General features: G+C 41.5%; 2 protein-coding genes across 7 annotated transcripts in view; one reads left to right on the top strand and one right to left on the bottom strand.

The window, feature by feature from the left end:
* LOC111618191 (ecdysone-induced protein 74EF-like) overlaps positions 1 to 11,554 on the top strand; it is a 103,161-nt gene extending 91,607 nt beyond the window's left edge. For all 6 annotated transcript variants that reach the window (XM_023359666.1, XM_023359667.1, XM_023359668.1 and 3 more), the window contains 7 exons: positions 4,950 to 5,135; positions 5,211 to 5,315; positions 5,589 to 5,696; positions 9,166 to 9,594; positions 9,682 to 9,744; positions 9,822 to 10,014; positions 10,091 to 11,554. In XM_023359666.1, coding sequence (XP_023215434.1) covers positions 4,950 to 5,135; positions 5,211 to 5,315; positions 5,589 to 5,696; positions 9,166 to 9,594; positions 9,682 to 9,744; positions 9,822 to 10,014; positions 10,091 to 10,199 — 1,193 coding nt within the window. In that variant the 3' untranslated portion in view covers positions 10,200 to 11,554. The remainder of the gene's footprint in view (positions 1 to 4,949; positions 5,136 to 5,210; positions 5,316 to 5,588; positions 5,697 to 9,165; positions 9,595 to 9,681; positions 9,745 to 9,821; positions 10,015 to 10,090) is intronic.
* Positions 11,555 to 12,402: 848 nt separating this feature from the next.
* LOC111618196 (protein SGT1 homolog) overlaps positions 12,403 to 18,987 on the bottom strand; it is a 28,622-nt gene continuing 22,037 nt past the window's right edge. The window contains exons 7-8 of the mRNA XM_023359680.1: positions 15,131 to 15,369; positions 12,403 to 15,067 (exon numbers count right to left, since the gene is read on the bottom strand). Coding sequence (XP_023215448.1) covers positions 14,963 to 15,067; positions 15,131 to 15,369 — 344 coding nt within the window. The 3' untranslated portion in view covers positions 12,403 to 14,962. The remainder of the gene's footprint in view (positions 15,068 to 15,130; positions 15,370 to 18,987) is intronic.

The raw sequence follows: 18,987 nt of genomic DNA, 5'->3' as shown, positions 1-18,987 counted from the left end.
CCCAGTCGGAAGACTTTCACTGCACGTGACTAGCGTGCGGCGTGGAAAGTCAATTCTAGTTTAGTGTATCGTTCTAGTGACGTAATTAAGTGCCGTCTTCGATTATTATTATTATTATTTTTTGTTTGTTCGATATCGGGTTCGATTTCTGTCGGGTTCTGTATTTTTATATCCCTCTTCCTCTGAGTCACCTTTCGCTCCCGTCCTAAATACCGTTGGGGCAACGGAGAGAGTGTACAGAGAGAGCGAGAGAGAAAAAATGCCCCCAACGCGTGTCTGGTTTTCCCCTTCGAATCCTTTTACTCTCTTTTGAGCTCCTTAACCCGCGGGGTATCTTGCGTCACCCCGAAAAGAAAAGATAAAAAAAAAAAAAAAGCTGCCATCCTGACCCACTTCTGACGGAGACGGAGGGATAAGGGGTGTCCTTTTCTTTGTCGCTCCTTCGATCCAGTTGGTAAAGGAGGTCGCGCTCGGACGACAACACCTCCCGATCTTTCACCCCTCCGCCCTCCAGATGTCGGCCCCCCTCTTTCGCTTTAATATCGAAAGCGAGCCGCGCCACGGGGTTTGAAAAGTTGCCATCGTGTGTGTGTGTGCCGACGTAACGGGGAATGCAGTTGGATGTCGTCCGCCATCTTTCTAACCTTCGCTAGGTCGTTGGCTTAGTGGCTCAAGGCCATAGTAGTCTGTTCGAGCTGCGCGTGCGGCTAAAGGCCAAGGAGAAACGCTTGCAACTCAGGAAATTGCTTTTATGTTGGAAAGTATAAGGTGCGTTTCCTGCGAGATGATTAAAGAAAAGTTTCGCCTTTCCCTCTTTCTTTCTTTTTATTATTATTATTATTATTCTTTTCTCTAATGAAGAAGACGGGAGGAAGCTCGAGTTTTATTTCCGTTTCGGAAGACATTTACATTAATGGAAGCGTGGGTTAAATTCGGGTCCTTTGTTCGTATCCATTTGATTTTATTCTTTTCGCACGGAGATGGGACATTTTTGTTTATCTCCCGAACAGATGTTTTAAGTTTACATCTGTGAAAGAATGATTAATTAAAGAGTAGGAAAAGTTCCGTGCCTAGTTGACCTAGATCATCCCTCTCTAGTGAAATGATCGGTGCCGATTTAGGTCACTTATCATCCAGATGATCTAAGAGATTACGTACACGACGAACTTGAAACTGTTTTGTTTACGTGTGTATGTATTTATAGAAACAATACATTTATAAAAGAAAAAAAAACAAAAGTCAGGCCGGTGGTTTTCTCAATGGGATCGAAAATCGCTTGGTGGAGGAGTCGAAAAAAACAGAAAAAGTCGCTCGTCATTGAGGACGGACAGAAATAGAAAATGTAGCTTCTGTAAGGGATGACTTTTACGCGATCAGGGTCGACCACCTCGCGAAAGACACGTGTACGGCGATCGATATCGTCGATCGCAGATAGCAACAGCCATCTTGCAAGGAGGATTTATTACGGTGAGGGAATTTGCAAAGGAAGAGCGGCCATCGCCTCCTGGAGGACTGGAAGTGAATTAAAATTCCCCCCTTACACGTGTTGGCCCGGGCTACCTGCAGTAACGGTAAAAATTCTGTGGGTGGGGGGAGAAAGAAAACGACAGCTGGTTCCTTCCGCTCTCTTACCCCACTAAATGTCCGGCGGGGTTGAGGTCAAGAGCCTCTTTCCCTTTCATTCTGGCCATTCATTCGGTATAATTACGGATAGGAAATGGTAGCCGCTGCGGAATGGCCAAATGTGCCATCTTTTTTATTTGTTCTTTCCTCGATACGTGGCCATTTTTTTTTTCAAACCTTTCCGCGCTCTTTCTCGCGTGTTTCCGCCCGGAGATGCCGCATCCAACGTTCCTATAGTCCAAGCTACCTGGGTTACTTAAGTAATCCCTATCGTATACGTCCTGTTTTGACAGATAACGGTAATTCCCTATCGGGAGCCGCTTGTAAGAAAAAAGAGGTAGCTTGCTAAACAGCTGGTAGAAGGAGTTTTGTGGTTTAAATTTCTACATCTGCCCGCGGGGGGAGGTGGCTACTCCTGGCCCGTGAATAGGGTAAGTGGGGAGGCCATTTGTCATTTCCTTCCCTAGAAATCCCCATTGCCAGTCTAACCCTCTCCCAACGGAGTTCTGACAAAAACGACAGCTGCTGTGGTCCCACTAACCTACAGCAGTCTGTTCTGTGTTCCCGCCCCCTCGTCTGAAGCTCTCTCTCTGGGAGAAAGACGGCAGCCTTTTTTTTCTTTCTTTTTTTTACTTCTTTTAACCTTCCTCCCTCTCCGGTAGCGGTACCTGGAACAGCCGGTCTCTCTCCCACACTTCCGTTATATTCGGCTCCATTGTGTTAGCCACTTTAATTCTAATTCTGGAGACGTTTCCTCTTCGCACCCCCCTCTGAAAACTTCGGATTGTAGTTTTGCGGAACGTCAAAACGTTCCGATTCCCCGAACTCTCCCCCCTCAGGAAAGCACTCGAAACATTTGAAATTATCCACCGGCGCTAACCGTTTTAGGAAGTCTCTTTTTTATTTGTTTTTATTCTAAAAAAAACGTTTACGCGTTCGGTCAACCATTAACGCCTAAGAGACCCGTCCGATTGTGCAACCATCCGCCAGCATTCGACATACGAGAGCGAAAGTGGAGAAAGTGGGTCACATCGCACCCCAAATTGTCCCTCCGGAGTATCTAGGAGGTCCCGTTTGGGAAAGAGTGAAAGTGGCAGATCTAGGACGCCAAATTCGTCCTAGATCTGCCTCTGTCATCATTGACCCTCTCCTAACAGCCACATCCGGGATGATCGCTTTTCGATCGAACTGAAATTTTGCCCTCCCCCCTTACGCGTATCGCTCCCGGTTACGAAACACGCCGAAAAAATTTTCAAAAAGTACATTAATCTGTACGCATTTGCCGCGTACAGGAGTCATATTTTAGGAAGTTGTAACTCGATACGTCATATTGTAAATCGCGTAGATTTACAGAGAGGGGGAGGAGGAGGACTTCTGTACTCGCTTCATTGTTGTCGTAAGTGTAGGAAACAATTACGTAAGAACGGAACGAATTAGAGAGGAATTAAATTACCGTTTTCGGCAAAAATTCGGGGGCATGCGACGATATTTTTGTAGTGAAAAAGTTATGCAAGATTCTAATCTTACAAGAGAGAGAAGGGGAGAGAGAAAGAAAGAAAGAAAAAAAAAAGGCATCCAACTTTCTCCAATAAATCTGACCTACTTCAAGTGCAATTTTCATCAGCAATTTTCGGCGCAGGAGTAAACACTAGAGAGAAAAAAAAAACATTACCAAAAATTCGATAATTAAAACACTGATACGTTTTATCTGGCAGCTTATCGTGTTACAATTACTTTTATTATTATTATTTTTTTTTATCACTGTTTTTCTCAATTATGTAGCGGCGTCACATAAAAAAATGTTGCTCCTCCGCTTTATTTTATTTATTAGCGTTTTTTTTTCTGCCTGTGCGTGGAAGACTTTCTCTGTTCTGAGGCCCCCTCCCCCTCACCTCACTGTCCTACTTACCACAGATTATACATACAAGTATAATCTGTGCCACTTACCTAGACCGAAGTGTGCATTCGAAGCACGTCTCTGCTATGCTCTACCACACACGACTTCTCTCTCTTTCTGCAAGCTTGGTAACTACACTTCCTTCCTCGTCAGTGGCCATCTCCCGCTGGGGGTGAGGACACTTCTTCACTTTTTTTTTTCTTTTTTTTTTTATAAACATCGGCAGCACACAAACTCGGTTGCGTAACAATTGCGCAACACTGGGAACGGCCGAATGCTTTTACGACCCTTAATTGCGACCGGGAGGAAGAAGAGGAGGAGGAGGATTTATTAATGGCAATCGTATTGATAAACAAGTGTCCCGATAGGGCGAAAACATCTCGAAAATGTCACCGTAAATAAAATTTCTGCAGGTACTACGACTTTCTGTGGGGGAAGGAAGCGTGAGTTAGGGGGGACGAATGCCGAAACGAAGCGTAAATTTCAGGCAAATCTAAAAAAAGCAGCAGCAGCACAGATTGAAATGTCCTCGAATAGCGGACAAATAAGAAGTTGCTCGGTAAATAATCTAACCTTGAGCATTGTACGGCCGTTCACCCTCTGAGTCGAGCTTCTACCTAGCCTTGACTGTCTGTGTAATCCGTGCTGATTGGTGGAACGGGGATGCGCGCGCCTCACACCGTGGCATTGCCATTGGGTTTATTTGTTCCCTGCCTTGACCCCGATATTGTCATCCCCCTCCTCTACACTCGAGCAACCATTATTCAACTGTCTCGACTGTTGTGTTACGTCGGTAGCTTTCACTGACCCATATGTCCACGAGACCTCCTTTCGATTCGATGGACTCGTGGCTTTTGAGGAAACGTTATACTCGAAACGCACTCGATATGGTCAAATCGATTGATGCGTGTTTTGACTCTCGAAAAATGGAAAAATAACCATCGCGGACGTAATAATAATAATAAAGAATAACGCTTTCCTCCCCGATCGACGGGTGGGGGGGAGTGCTTCTTAAACTCGATTAATCCCGTTTTTATCTGAGCTGCTGCATTTTTTTTTTCTTCCTCCTGGTTACCTTGACTGTGGCATTTTCCTAAGAATCCGTCAGATGACCGCCATTTGGGTCACGGACGTATCTGCGAATTTTTATTGTTTGCGTCACTGCATACTTTAATTTGTAAGTTTGTTTTCGGTTCGTGCGGTTACAAAATCGACTCTAAAAATAGTATTTTTTTTTTGTTGTTTTTGTTGTTATTTTTTTACTTTTCTTGGCGGTAAACTCCTCCGTTCTTTAATGGCATGGCTCCGATGCCATTAAAACTGAAAAGAAAAACAAAATGGCGGCGTAATATTTATATTTTTCTTTCGGGAACTGTGTTTACAGCCATCGATTTTGTATTAAAAATAGTACAAATTGGGCTATTTTCAGTTGACGGAAGAGGGGACGCACGAATAGAATCTCGAGAGAGAAGCCGACACATCCCTTCGGGACTTCAAGCCAGCAGGGATTCGAAAACGCTTCTTCAAAACATTCTTCAGGAAGTACCCCATCATCTGCAATATTCTTTACACTCGATCACCACACCGCCCGTTTCCTATAGCGGAAGCAGCACCGGTAAAGGAATCGTTGAAAAGATCTTCAATAAACTCGTTAACACCGCGTTAACGGCCAATTTCTATCCCCTTGTAGGTTCTCTACCCCCCAGTCCGGCCGACAGCGGAGTGTCCGACGTCGACAGCAGCAGCGGACACGTCAGTAACGACGAATCTCGTTCCAGATTGCAAACGACGCCTGGTAATTAAAAAAAAATAAAATAAATTAATTAATTAACGGCCGATAAATTTATCCTACTCGTAAATGACGTCACATTCCTCAATTCAAATTGGCAACACTGCTAACGAATATGAGACGAACGAATCCGATTGGTCGTGTACGTGATTACGTAACGTGTCGTATTTGACGTCATTTATCGAGCGATAAGATACCGGCGGAGAAAGTTTCGTATTTTATTTATTTATTTATTTTTTTGGGGGGTAGACGCTAACTTTTTTCTTCCTTTCTTTTCAGGGCCTCCTCCTCCTACCCCCGAATCGCCCAGCCCCACCGGTCTGTCGTATCCGTCGTACTGTCTGCATCCTTCCCTGCAAACTCAGTACCCCCACAATAACGGATGGCGTAAGTTGTTTACTAATTAACTTCTAGCGAGCATGCGCGCGAGAGGGAATCTGAGGGGGGAGGAAAATTAGGTCATCGGCACCGTTCCTCTTCGCGGGAATCGATATTTCTGGGTCAGTGTATCGCGCTTTTCGTTACCATAACAACGCCGACAAAGAAAAGTCGACCCGTGATTGGTCGACGCGACTTCCAAGCGTCACTTGCAGCAGCGAAAGTGACCAGTCATCCGGAGCCGTTGCTATGCCCGGCCGTAATGGCATTTTTCACCCCTCCTTCCTTTTTTTGTGCGGAGCTACCGGAAAGGCGGTGAGTTCACTGACACCGCAAAGGAGGCCAAGGTCGCCGGGCCAGACTTAAAATAATGGATATTTTTGGCAGGTTATTTCAGCAACCGAAATCTGCCGGGTTGACGACTCGTACGCTACGCATCCATTTTTTTTTGTTTTTGTTGTTGTTATTGTTGCGTAGAAACGCGTAATAGCCGCGAGGTTTGAACAATACAAAGCGACGGTCGCTTCGCATGCGCTCGGGCGTAATAACTGGTTCTATTACGCGTTCTGCATTCGGATAATTGTTACTGGACCAAGGCCGAGTGTCCGACAGAGATTTCGATCTGACGGCGACGCGATCGCGCGATTTCTCTCGGCGACGCGCGCCGTTTTACTTGTAGAATTGCCATTCCCTTTCGATATGGCAATGAGCTGGTGGTGGAGCGGGGAAATTCCTACAAAACTTGCTGTCATTTTCTAGGGATATTTCAGAATTTTGGGATAATTTAGACTTTTTCGGAAGATTTTCGGGGATTTCTCGAGCGTTTTTTTTCGAGAACTCCGGTGGTAGTTTGTTAGGCGTCTTGCGGGACCGATTAATCTCCAAATCCCGTTTGGCGGGATTGCCTTCGGGCGGCCCGCAGCGGCGGAAACAGCGAATGAAGAGGAAAGGAAACTCATTGTCTATCTAACGAAACAATTTCCTCTGTTCGGAGAATCACCCCACGAATAGAAACTCATCTTCCTCTTGCCTATCGATCGATTCGGAAACAGATATAGGGCGCATCTCGAGAATCGCGCGCCAGCCTTCAGGTGACGCTTCCCCATTGGTGGAAAGTTTTGATAATCGCGTATGACGCCGCGTCTCGCGCTCGGTCCCGACCTTGAAAGCGGATAGGAAAGTCGGCGTGTCGTTGAACCGAACACGCAATCGACCGAGCGCTACTGATGGCCGACTGACTGAATTGCGCGCTTTGCTTCCCTTTCGGACGTCTTCTCTTTTCCCTTCTCCCCCCCGCTCTAATGGCCGCTGGTAATCTCGGGCGTTCTTTTAATTGCATGGCCGATCCGGACCGAGATTATTTCTCACGCGCCTCTTTACGAGGTCAGTAGGCCTCTGGGCCGAGGAACCCAAGGTCGGACATCCCTGCCCGGGCCCCCGGCTCGCTCCGTTTCCGACAACACCTGGGATGGCGGCGACCGGCTTCCGTTTACCAAGACTCCTCTACCGTTATGAAAAATTCCCAAAAGCGGGGGACGACGTTGCCAATTTTGTGCCTGGCCGATGACGTAACGGTTAGCCACCTTTTCGGGGTGTTACACGGGATGCCCTTGGATTTCTTGGAAACACCGGCTTCACCTCTCAGCGTTTCTAGATTGGCAAGCTTTTTGTCGCCGCCTACTCTTGTTTCCGGCAGGTTGGGGAGTTTTATCTACCCGTACTTTGCTTGGGTAAAGATATAATTTACTAGATTGGCGAGTGCCTTTTTCCTCCTCGCTCCACGCGAATAAATCGTCTGGAAATTAAAAATCACGCACCGCGCGCATCTTTTACTTTTTGGTACTTTTAAAAAACGAAATCGGCCCGCTTTGCGACTGCCATTTACAAAAAAAAAATTCTTTTTAAATCGCCCAAAATCCGCACGTTAAAAAAAATTTATATATTCGGAAAGTTTGAGCTACTTTTGGGCGATTTTTAAAAATTTTATATACATAAACACGTCACTAAATAAATAAATCAAACGATCGCCGTAATTAATCGGGCTAGTTTTTGGCTACTATTAATAATTAGAAACTAAATAATTTGGTATTGTGTAGTTAGAAATCGCCCAAAAACTCGTTATTTACGAAAAATATGCGCGAGTTTTGGGCTATATTTCCCTCGTTTACGAAATAATCTGTCATAACAAACAAAAAATAATAGCCAAACGATTGTTTTTTGGAAAGATCCGTTTCCACGGCGACAAGTAAACGAGTTTTATAAATTTCGACAATAGCCGCATAACGACATAGCTGACCTACATTTTAGCGCGTTTATCGGCTTTTGTGTCGCAACTTCGATAATTCAAAACGGGAGGAGGTTGTGTTTATAAACTTAACACGAGTTCGACTTCTGCCACGTATTATGTATCTGCGGCGTATTATATAAAGGGGAAGGGCCGCCGTCGTCACGTATTTAACGGAGGTGCGCAAATACGGTGGCGCTCCACCCATAATATACCTGTCATCCTTCAACCAGGGTCGTCGACTCGATTAAAAAAAAAAAAAAGAAATTATCTCGTTTGGCATTCGCCGTCGCATTATCGAGAATTTAAAAATAAACGTTACGTAGTCGCGATTCCTAAAGGATTCGTTCTTGCTTTGACCTTCCGATCGGATTGAATGAGGCGGTCAGCGATCTCTTCCAATCGATCGCCATTTTTCAAGGACGTCGTCGTGGAGACTCGTCTGCGATGCGCGAGTCTCGCGCAACCTGTTCAAACACGACCGAATACTCGGTGTGGAAATTTTACTTGTTTTTTCTTTCACTTAAATCATTCTTTAATTCATTAAATAATCGGCACGCGAAGAGGGAAAGTCGTCGTCGTAGTCGTCGCGGACGACGAGCGAAGGGTAAAAAGTAGATAAACTGGTAAGCGGGACGAGTTTGGACCGAGGGGGGTGTAACGGTAAGTTCCCGGATGTGGTACTTCCTCTCCGGGTCACGTGATCCACCTGTACACCTGGCACGCCAGCCGCCGTGTCAATACACTTCCCAAGGTTACCGTTACTCCGGTGCGGCCAGCGGCCCGTTCCGAGCCGGGCGCCATCTGGAGGCGCCGAGCGGAGACTTTACGTAATATTTATTTTATTTTATTTTTTAACTATTCGATTTTTATAAGTTTGACGGACGGTCTCGTCAGTTCGATTACGTCTCGCGAGAACGTCCTCTACGTCACCGGCCGATCCAATAGAACGGCGGATAGCATCTGGTCGAATTCCGCCGTCAAGGTCTCGGTTGCTAAGCGACGGGTGCTATGAACTCGGTCCAGACAGATTTAGTCGTCTGCTTTCTCCCCGTCTTCGCGTGCGCATTTATGGAGAAGGCTAAAAATAACTTTTATTATATCGTAATTATTACCACTATTATCATCATTATTTTTTTTAATCGTAATAATGGTTTTTTGACCGGTGCGTAATTACACGTGATATTATTTCAGATGCAGACATCCACCACATGTACGGAGCCAAGAACCATTTTCGGCCGGGCCAACTTCCCTACCTGGTGTCGTCCAAATCGCAGAACGGCATGGGTCCCTCCCAGCACCACCATCCCTCCGTTCAGTCGCCTCCTCCTCCGCATCACCTGGTCTCTCACCTGCCCCCTCCGTCCTCCAGACCTCAGTATCCGGGCGGACAGACGGCCGGACTTTCGCCTCAGCACTCCAAAAACTACCCGGGACTGCTCCCTCTGGCCCTCGCTCACTCTCCCTCCTCCCCCTTTTCGGTGTCTCCGGGGTTGCAGTCTCCGTCGTCCATCCCCACGTCGGTCATCACGGCCGCGCACGGTCTGGGCCCCGACGACTGCGAGGACGATCTGTCCTGTTACGCCGAAGACTTGTCCTTTCAGTCCAGAGCCAAGAAGAAAGGTGATTGCACGCAATTTTTACTCTATCTTATTTAGTGACGTAGACGATTTTTTTACCTGATAATTAACGGATTTTACCCGTCGACAGGGAGAAAACCCAGAATCTCGGACGGAGGTACGCCGACGGCGGTGAAGAGGAAGAGCAGAGAAGGTAACTTCCCCCCTCCTCTAGGCTTTCCTTTTAAGCCATCGTTCTTTTCCGTTAAGTTTTCTCTCGTTACCTGGCAGGTACCACGACTTACCTGTGGGAATTTCTTCTGAAACTGCTACAAGACAAGGAGTACTGTCCGCGCTACATCAAGTGGACCCACAGGGAGAAGGGTATCTTCAAGCTGGTCGACTCCAAAGCCGTCTCGCGCCTGTGGGGTCTTCACAAGAACAAACCGGACATGAACTACGAAACGATGGGAAGAGCACTCAGGTGGGTGGTGTGCGCGTGGCGCCGGAAGTGCCATTCGAATCCGCTGGGTACTAACCCGGAAATTCTCTGTGCGCAGGTACTACTATCAGAGGGGCATCCTGGCCAAGGTGGACGGACAGAGGTTGGTGTACCAGTTCGTGGACGTGCCGAAAGACATCGTGGAAATAGACTGCACGGGAACATGATATCCACTTTTCCCCGCCATCCGAAAAGGGGACGGAGTGCGAGATCTCGAAATGGTCGGAAGGAAGAAGAAGAAACAGATGGCCCGTTCTATATTTTTTATATATTTACATAAAGGACTAGTTTGTTAAAAAAAAAAAAGTAATCCACTTAATTCGCGTTCCGACCGGACGGAGCGCCCAGCGTATTATATCGAAGATATTTATTTTTTCACGTACTAAAAACACGTTGTTGACTCTCTCTCATATTCTCTCTCGATGCGAGAACTTTCGAATCGACGACGACAGAGAAGAAAGAAAGAAAAACTTCCAAGTTCTGTCTTCTAGAAAGCACCCCGCAGAGACTCGGAAGTCTCTGCTCCGCCGTGTGGTACTTTCGCAGCCTTGCATTTGTGTGATATGTATCAATATTTTTGTCGGTAAAAGGACTAAAAAAAATCTCCGAAAAGTGATCTTTTCGATGCCTTAAAAGCACAATTTCCGGTCGAAGGAAACCGGTTATTTAAGACGTTTTTTCTTCTTTTTTTTTTAATTGTTCGAAGAAACAAAGTAGCCCTCGGTTTCCGCTAGACGGCGTTACAAAAAAAAATTCAAAAAGAAAAAAATGGTAGTGACGAGGGAGGTGTTTGATATTTATCGGTCTGTGATCACGAAAGCAAATTGTTGACTCGTATTTACCGGAGACCGCGTTCCTAGTTGGGTCTCGAACTTAAGACACTACTAAAAACATCGGTAATTCCGCAGGTACCTGATGCGCGCGCGCGTGGTCGCAGCGCGCGGGTCGTGTTTCTTTTTTTGGATCTCAAATTTTGGGAGCATTTAGGGCTTAGTACCGAAAATCGTTTTAACACTTATAGAAAATCTTATATATTAAAACGTTTGAAAAGAGAAATTTACCGTTTCGGAAATATTTTTATTGTAAATAGGACTAACCGGCTCCGGGCGCGCGCTGGCGCGTCGAGGCGGGAAGGGGAGAAAAATAAATGTATATTTGTAATACACTAGCTACTGTATATTGCAGAGGAAAAAAAAAAATATTAAATAAAACTGTGGATGTTGGAATTTATATCGATACGTGTTGCGTCGATATCGTTTTTTTGCACGTTACGTCGAACTATTTTATTACGTCAGAGAATATATCCTGGCCGTTTGTGTTTTGGTATAACCTGTACACAATAAATAAATAAAAGAAAATAAAAACTGTCGGTGAGAATCGTCGCACTACTGGCGAGACCACGAAACGGTTAGTGCTTTTTCTTTTTTATGTTGTTCTTTATTTACTGTATGCAGTTGTTGTGAAAAACTCTAAAAAATCATGCTTGTAAATATTCCAAATAATAAAAAATGGTCATCTATTATTATTATTATTTTGTTTGTTATAAAAATCTTTAAAATCTAATTTTTTAAATAAATGATATATGTATAAAAAAACTAAATCAATTACAATTGTCTTCTTAAACGTTTAGTGATAAACCTACACTTTAATCTACGGGGTCTCCCAAATGTCTCCCCTAAGGCAACGCGAATCGAGCCCGCCGGTTGCCCAAGAAATAAAACCGTCTAAGGCTCGGTGGTTCTTGCCCCGCCGATGGACCGGCTGCCGTGCAGAGTTCTGGGTTTTCTTACTGTGTCTGACATCCTATGTGGAAACTGGATTCTGTTTAGAAGTCCAATAGGAGTTAACCCGTTGGCAGATTGCCCGCGTGTTCCGTTGCCTTACTCCCTCAAATCCAATGACACAAATCTTAATGTTGACATTTTAATGTTTTGTGAATAAAGTTACATTTTGCCTTTGTAAATATGGAAACCTTTGAGACACCCCGTATTGTTATCGCAGAGAATTCGCTGCCGTGCCGGTGTAACATTTACTGGAAAGCGTGGATCGATAAATTTTGTCGGTTAATGTGCCGCGAACTGGCTGTGAATCAAACGCGTACCGCATACGGTTATATAGTAAGAAGTGTCGTCTGTATTGTAAATGTCACTCACCTCTTGTGCGATGCCTCCTCTGTAATCGAAGGATTGCGGGTTGCGAGGGACGGTGGTGGCCCGGCAAGTTTCTCCCATACCTCGTTGCTCCGTAAGATGAGTTTTCGTATTCGTTTAAGCTTCCGTCGTGTTGCCGAATTCCCATTTGGCATTCCGTACCGTCATATTACGGTTCGTGAAACCGTGTAAGAAATGAAGCCGAGCCTAGACGCTTAGGTAGCAAAAAACAAAAATGCTTTATTTGGCAACACTTAATTACAGATCGTATAAAATCCAAATTAGTTAAGTGTCGAAATCCATCGTACAAAATACATAAGTATTTTAAATAATGCAGTGTCATATTGTGGGAAACGATGAGGTATCCGTTGTCAAATCTCCAGTAGAAGATACACGAGAACGGAATTACCCGATACAAATATATATATGCACAATGACAGAGTAGAATGATAAGAAAAAGTAATGCTACCACTCACAGATTATTATGCTTGCGACCAGAAAAGAAATTATCTTTAGTTGAAATTGAGAATAGGAAATTCTCTGGATAGAGGAAGCAGAAAAGGATTTGATGTTGCAATACAAGTAAGAAAATAATAAAATTTCTGTATCCAAGCCGACAGTACATTGTCAGAAAGAATTAATTGTATTAATTCTTTCTGACAATGTACAGAATTAATGCAACTTTTGTATTATTTGGCAATATGAGTATATAGTTGTTGGAAACTTTATGTACCGACAATTTGACACTTAATTTGTGACAGTGCCTTTGATTGTAAAACATTTTTGTGGATAAATGGAGAAAATTTACTTTTCCTACAAATTTTGTACATAAGTTGCAACAAAAATAGTGTTTGTTCCAATTTATGCACAGAATTTGTGGGCAAACTGTGATTTAGATCCGGTACAATTCCGTATTTTGAGGACCCATCATGGTAATTAAAATAAATTTTTAATTGTGTATGACATTTGTTTAGTAAATGAAATTTTCTGCACAAGCAGTAATGTTTTAAAAATGAAACAACCAAAGACAATTTGTTCTTTGAGAGTCTTAAAATGCAAAGGATAGAATTTTATATAGAATACCGTCAACTGCCGAGAAAGCAAGACATTCGTCTCTCTCGCCGTTAAATTAGTATTCATAAACTCTTAATTTTTTGAAACAGAAGAGATGAAAAAAGCTCCTCTGATCACAAGCAAAAATTATTTATTAAAATGAGAAAATGTGCGATAGACTATTCTTTCGAAAATAATGCAAAATGGCAGAATTTCACACAATGCGTAAATTAGAGAGAGAGCAAAGATGTCCCCATACTCTTTCATGAGTCCCCAGCCCCATACTCTTTAATGTCAAATGTCAAAATTCAACAAAATCCATTTTGCATTATCGTAGAGTGCAATGTAAAATAATTAGCATAACAATGCCAGTGAAGTAATGTTTTTTGAGTTGTTGCAACAGGTTAAAATTTGTTTTGACTTTGCTGAAACTGTTATGCCAATCACTCCACATTACGCATTATTCTAAAATTAATTTATATTTAATTTTAGAAATATGAAAAGAAATGCTAAAACTAAATATTGTATTATAAGTGATTAGCGATGTGTTGGCAGCAAAAGAAATTAAAAGTTACATTTTTGTACAGATGGTCTAATGGATTACCTATTTCTAAAGCATGCAAACTATGTCATTGTAATTAATTTGCACACTGTCTTTAGAAGATGTAAATAGTATATTTTAAAGAATGAATATAGAAATGAATAACAACAATCTAAATACAGAGTTTTCCTAAATTAGTTCCATAGTATCCAAGATCAGCAAGTTTCTCGATATTTGGGTCTTTCTTTGAGTACTTGTCTACAATCTAACGGCTGTAAAAAGTGCTTTTAAAAATCGACTCCATTCTCAGGTTCGGAATGTACTCTGTCAGACTTCTGAATGTACCAAATCAGAATTGATGATGGATGCTGCCCACAATTTTTGGTTAAAATTTGTCGGCAGCATCCTTCTGGATTCAAAAACAATCAGAGAGGGGTTAAAACAATTTTCTGTGAACAAATGTGTAATGTACTGTCGACCTGGATAAGGATGTAAGGCATAGGTGGGCGAACAATAGATGGAGTTCAAGAAATGCATCATGTACATTTTTTCCACAAGGATATGCAAAGGACACCATCTAGATTTCTCCCTTTCGATCTGCATGGGAACTGAAATCCACATTCGAAGCTGCCATGCGGCAGATATGGCCATCAATGTGGAGAAAATATAGAAGGAAATAATTATTACATGAATACATTGCAAAATAAAGATGTTAACTCCTGGTTACGAAATATGTCATTTAGAAAGACTCTGTATTTACTATCGACACTAACAACAAAGTAATTTTTAAAAATATACCAGTTTGGAGTTCTGGAGATTTGCAAAGAGTTACTCTCGTATTCACCGGTTACTCCTTCTGCCACCGGCATGTTAAACAAATTCAATCTTTAAAAAAATAACAAAATTGTTAGAATTGAAAGAATATTTAAAATATTTACATTAGTTACTTTTATCTACAGTTTTGTTTAATATAAAAAAAAAAAAAAATAATAATAAATTGAATCATAAATTTGTAATTTTAATTTATGATTGTTGTTATCCACTGAAATATGCTGTACAATGATATGAATTTCAAAATTATGAATTTGGTTCAAAAATGAATTAACAATCCGTAAATAAAAAGCTGCTCATAATTTAATTATTTAAATCACAAAATATATATATTCTTTATAATTATTTTATAATGTTAATTCCACTTCTTCCACTCCATTCCGTCTGGTGGCTTGACTTCCACTCTCTTCTCAGACACTTCGTTCCAATTCGTACTCAAGACTGTTCCGCTAGACTCCATCTGCATTAAAATTTGCAAATTAATTTCGTTTTTATCACGTAAATTTACAAATAATATACTAACAAAAGATTTGTTCATGGCCTTCTTGACTTCGTCGGATCCTTCGGAGTAAATTTTCTGAAACAACTGGTTGAGTGCAGCTTCTCCCTCTAATTTTTCTTCGGCTTCTTCTTTCTTGATGTCTACGACAATTTTGTCCCAGTCCTTCTTTTCCGGGCGTGACGAAGGATACTTGCTGGTGTCGCACTTGACATTTGATGAGTCTATTAAATAAATATATTTTATCAAATGAAAACTTTTGACTGCATAACCCTAAATCGATTCAATTTGTTTTTAACATTATTTATGAATGGAGAAAAGTCCTAATTATGCTATAAGTATTTTTCTTTCTGCCACATATTAAAAAAAAATTTTTGACAGAACACACATCCAGTTTACAACTACATACAAGAGCAATAACGTTAACTCCTCCAAAAAATCTTACTCCACATGGATATTTGCTCTTGTAAAATCATGTGTTCACCATATTTGCCACACACAGGTTGAAAAAAAAAAAAAAATAAAGACTTTTATAAGTTTTTACTTTGTCTATTTTCAAACGTGGCTCATATTACATATGGTTCTATCTGAATTTGCTTTGTGAAAGGCTCATCTGGCCTAAACAGAATGACAGTAATTACATTCACACAAATAAATTTCAATGATAAAAGAATTTAATGTTAACTATGTTTTAAAATTGTAAACAATAAAATTAACAATGGATAATTATTTTAGAAAACTACAAGGGGCTCTAAATTGTTTACACACAATGGCAGAAGCTCCCCAATCCCTTTCGTAATGCTCTTTGCATTACAAAAGGTATTGGGCGTAATGCTCATTGCAATTCGTAATAATTCTTCACACAGACAATATTAGTTCCGCATATATTGAGTAAATAATATTAAAACATTTAATAAAAAATAGTTGATGGTAAGACAAAAGAAAATGCTGCAATTTAAAATAATGTGAAGTAAATTAATAAAAAAAATTGCTTTCCAGTCATTGATAATACCATTTAGATCACTACAAAAAGGAATAAATTGTGTCAGACAATGAACAATAGAGAAATGGCTATACATAAAGGAGTGCACTCATGCTAATACAAGGGTTGATCGAAAACTAAGGTTATAAGGCCACTATTCCTGGAGTTTCGATTGTTAGAGAGAAATGAGAAGCATGCAATAATTCCAATATGTGCTGTTGAAAACTGTGCAGAGTTTCAGCCACCCGCCACGTACAGCGCTAGTTGTAGGTAAACACAAATGGCAACTCGTTTGGAAAACTGGTCTCGTGAAGAAATTCGCTCAGTTATTCGATTTTTGTGGGCGAAACATGTAACCACAGCTGAAATTCATCAGCAGCTGGTAGAGGTTTATGGAGAGACTGTAATGTCTCGTCAGCATGTCACAGAATGGTGTTGGAAGTTTGCGGCCGGTAGAGAAAATGTCACCAACAAGGATCGCAGTAGCCGACCCAGCATGGCATCAACAGATGTCAACACAGCTCGCATGGAGAAGTTGATTCAGAACAACAGGAGGATTACATTACCACATATGACAGTAGAATTGGGAATGTCATTCAGAAGTGTTCATCACATTATTCATGATATTCTGCAGTACTGGAAAGTTTGTGCCCAAGTGGGTTCCACGAAATCTGTCCAACCAACACAAGGAGAAGTGCATGGGGGAAGTCTGCAACTTTTGCTATGGTTCTCCACAGAACAGTTTTCTTCACTGCATTGTCACGGGTGACGAAACATGGATCCACCATTACATCCCCAGCAGTAAGCAATCGTCAATGGAGTGGATACATACCTCCTCTCCAAAGACAAAGAAGTTTAAGGTGACATTATCCGGTGAAGGTGATGGCCACAGTGTTCTGGGACAGCGCGGTGTCATACTCGTGGAGTTTTTGGAAAGAGGGCACACAGTGACCACTGACCTATGCTGTGAGACTAACATGATTGCGTGAAGCAATCAGGAGGAAATGGCCAGGATTTCTCACCAAGGGCTTCATCTTCCTTCATGACAATGCACGACCTCATACAGCCCAGAAGACCACCACACTGCTGAAGCAGTTTCACTGCGACATCATTGACCATACTCCCTACAGCCCTGACCTTGCTCCAAGCGCCTTTCACTTGTTTCCTCACTTGAAGGAGAACCTAGCAGGACGATGATTCGCTTCTGACGAGGAAGTGAAACACTTCACGACAGCTTGGCTGAACACGCAAGGTCAGGAATTTTACCAGGAGGGAATTTTCAAACTCATCACACAAAGTGACAAGTGCTTAAACTGATATGGAGACTATGTCAAAAAATAACCTAATGTATGTACTAATCAGTTAGCTGTATTGGTTGTATGAAATAAAATGTACACTTTTCACTGCAGGCTTTGTAACCTTAGTTTTTGATCATCCCTTGTACAAACTAATTACTGGATGGGATAGTTCAGGTTAGTGAAGTATTTCAACCAGCAGGGTCATACAGGATACAAAGTCTAAGCCACTAAGTTCCACCAGATAGGAAGATTTTACATTTAAGTAAAAAATTACAGTCCATTTAAATTCTCAAGCCTCTAGAACTTACAAATAAGACTAAATAAAAAACTGTTTTTTCACAATTGTGTTTATTTTACTATTGAATCAAAGAAGTTATACAAAAAACTGCAGGCAGCCTCACTCTGGCAGGTATCTTTTATGTTCTACTATGAAGTGTTTATCAGTATTTTTAAATATATGTATGAGTCTTTGTGGAAGTGATAATAGTGTCTTTCTGTTGTTTCTGAGGATATTTTGACCCATTTATCCTCAATTAGAGCCTCTAATCAATGTATGGATGTTGTCATTGCATGTTTCTTTTCAAAATTCTCCAAAAATTTTTCTATCAATGATAAAAGGTGGCCAAGGAAGAATATCTACATTGTGTTTTTTGCCATTCAGTAGTTACTTTCACCATATGAGGCTTGGCATTGCCTATTGAAGTATCAACCGTTTTGTCCCTTTTTGGCACAAAACATCAAGATTTCTTTGAGAATTTTAATGTAACTTTGATTTTTATTGTTCCATGATTTATTGTTCTCATATATGTAATTTGTGAATGCCACTGGCTGAAATACAACCCCCTCCATTACTTCTCCATTAATAATGAAACTTATCATAACAAACACTAAATATAGATTTGTAACGTAAGACCTTTTTCCATTGTTCATTACACCATTTCATATATTCTCTTGCCCACAGCGCCCTTCATCATTTAGCTACCTTTTGAGAAATGGTTTTTTCTAGCTGCATAGAACTTAAACTACAATCTTTTGATGCAACAGTGTATACTTGACAGTGAAATGTCTACTTGTAGATGTGTCTTCATCCACACTTACATCTGCCATCCCAAGTGTCAATTTTTAGAAACATGACATTTCAAGATACAAAGATGTAATTCTCTTCTGACCAGGTCCTTACCCCGGGTAAATATCACCAGTATTTTTATCTCTATTAGGTTATCCTTTTGTCCCTGGAAATTGCAATTCCTGGAAAACTTTCTGCTCAGAGAAGTTATTTCTGTATCTGGTTACCACCTGTGGATGCAGCTCTAAACTCCAGAGTTACAGCCAACATTTTCCTCAAATGCAACTAATCAAAACTTATTTCTATTGATTTCTATTTCTTTTTTTTTATATAAAACAGCCATATTTAGACTTTTACATCTGATTAAAGTTCTATGCTTAGACTTTTTATACAGAAAAAGAAGCCTGAAAGGCACAAATACATTACTTTTAAATGAAAATTTGGCACATATACTTATATTAAAATGTGTAGCACATTCATGTTACAAATTTATCATTTTTAAAAAGTAATCTGCCATTTTTATTTGTTTAAGGCT

Source organism: Centruroides sculpturatus, unplaced genomic scaffold, assembly GCF_000671375.1.
Source record: "Centruroides sculpturatus isolate CEXI.00-Female unplaced genomic scaffold, Cexi_2.0 scaffold257, whole genome shotgun sequence".
Classification (NCBI taxonomy): domain Eukaryota; kingdom Metazoa; phylum Arthropoda; class Arachnida; order Scorpiones; family Buthidae; genus Centruroides; species Centruroides sculpturatus.
This window is presented reverse-complemented; position numbering and strand designations above follow the sequence as displayed.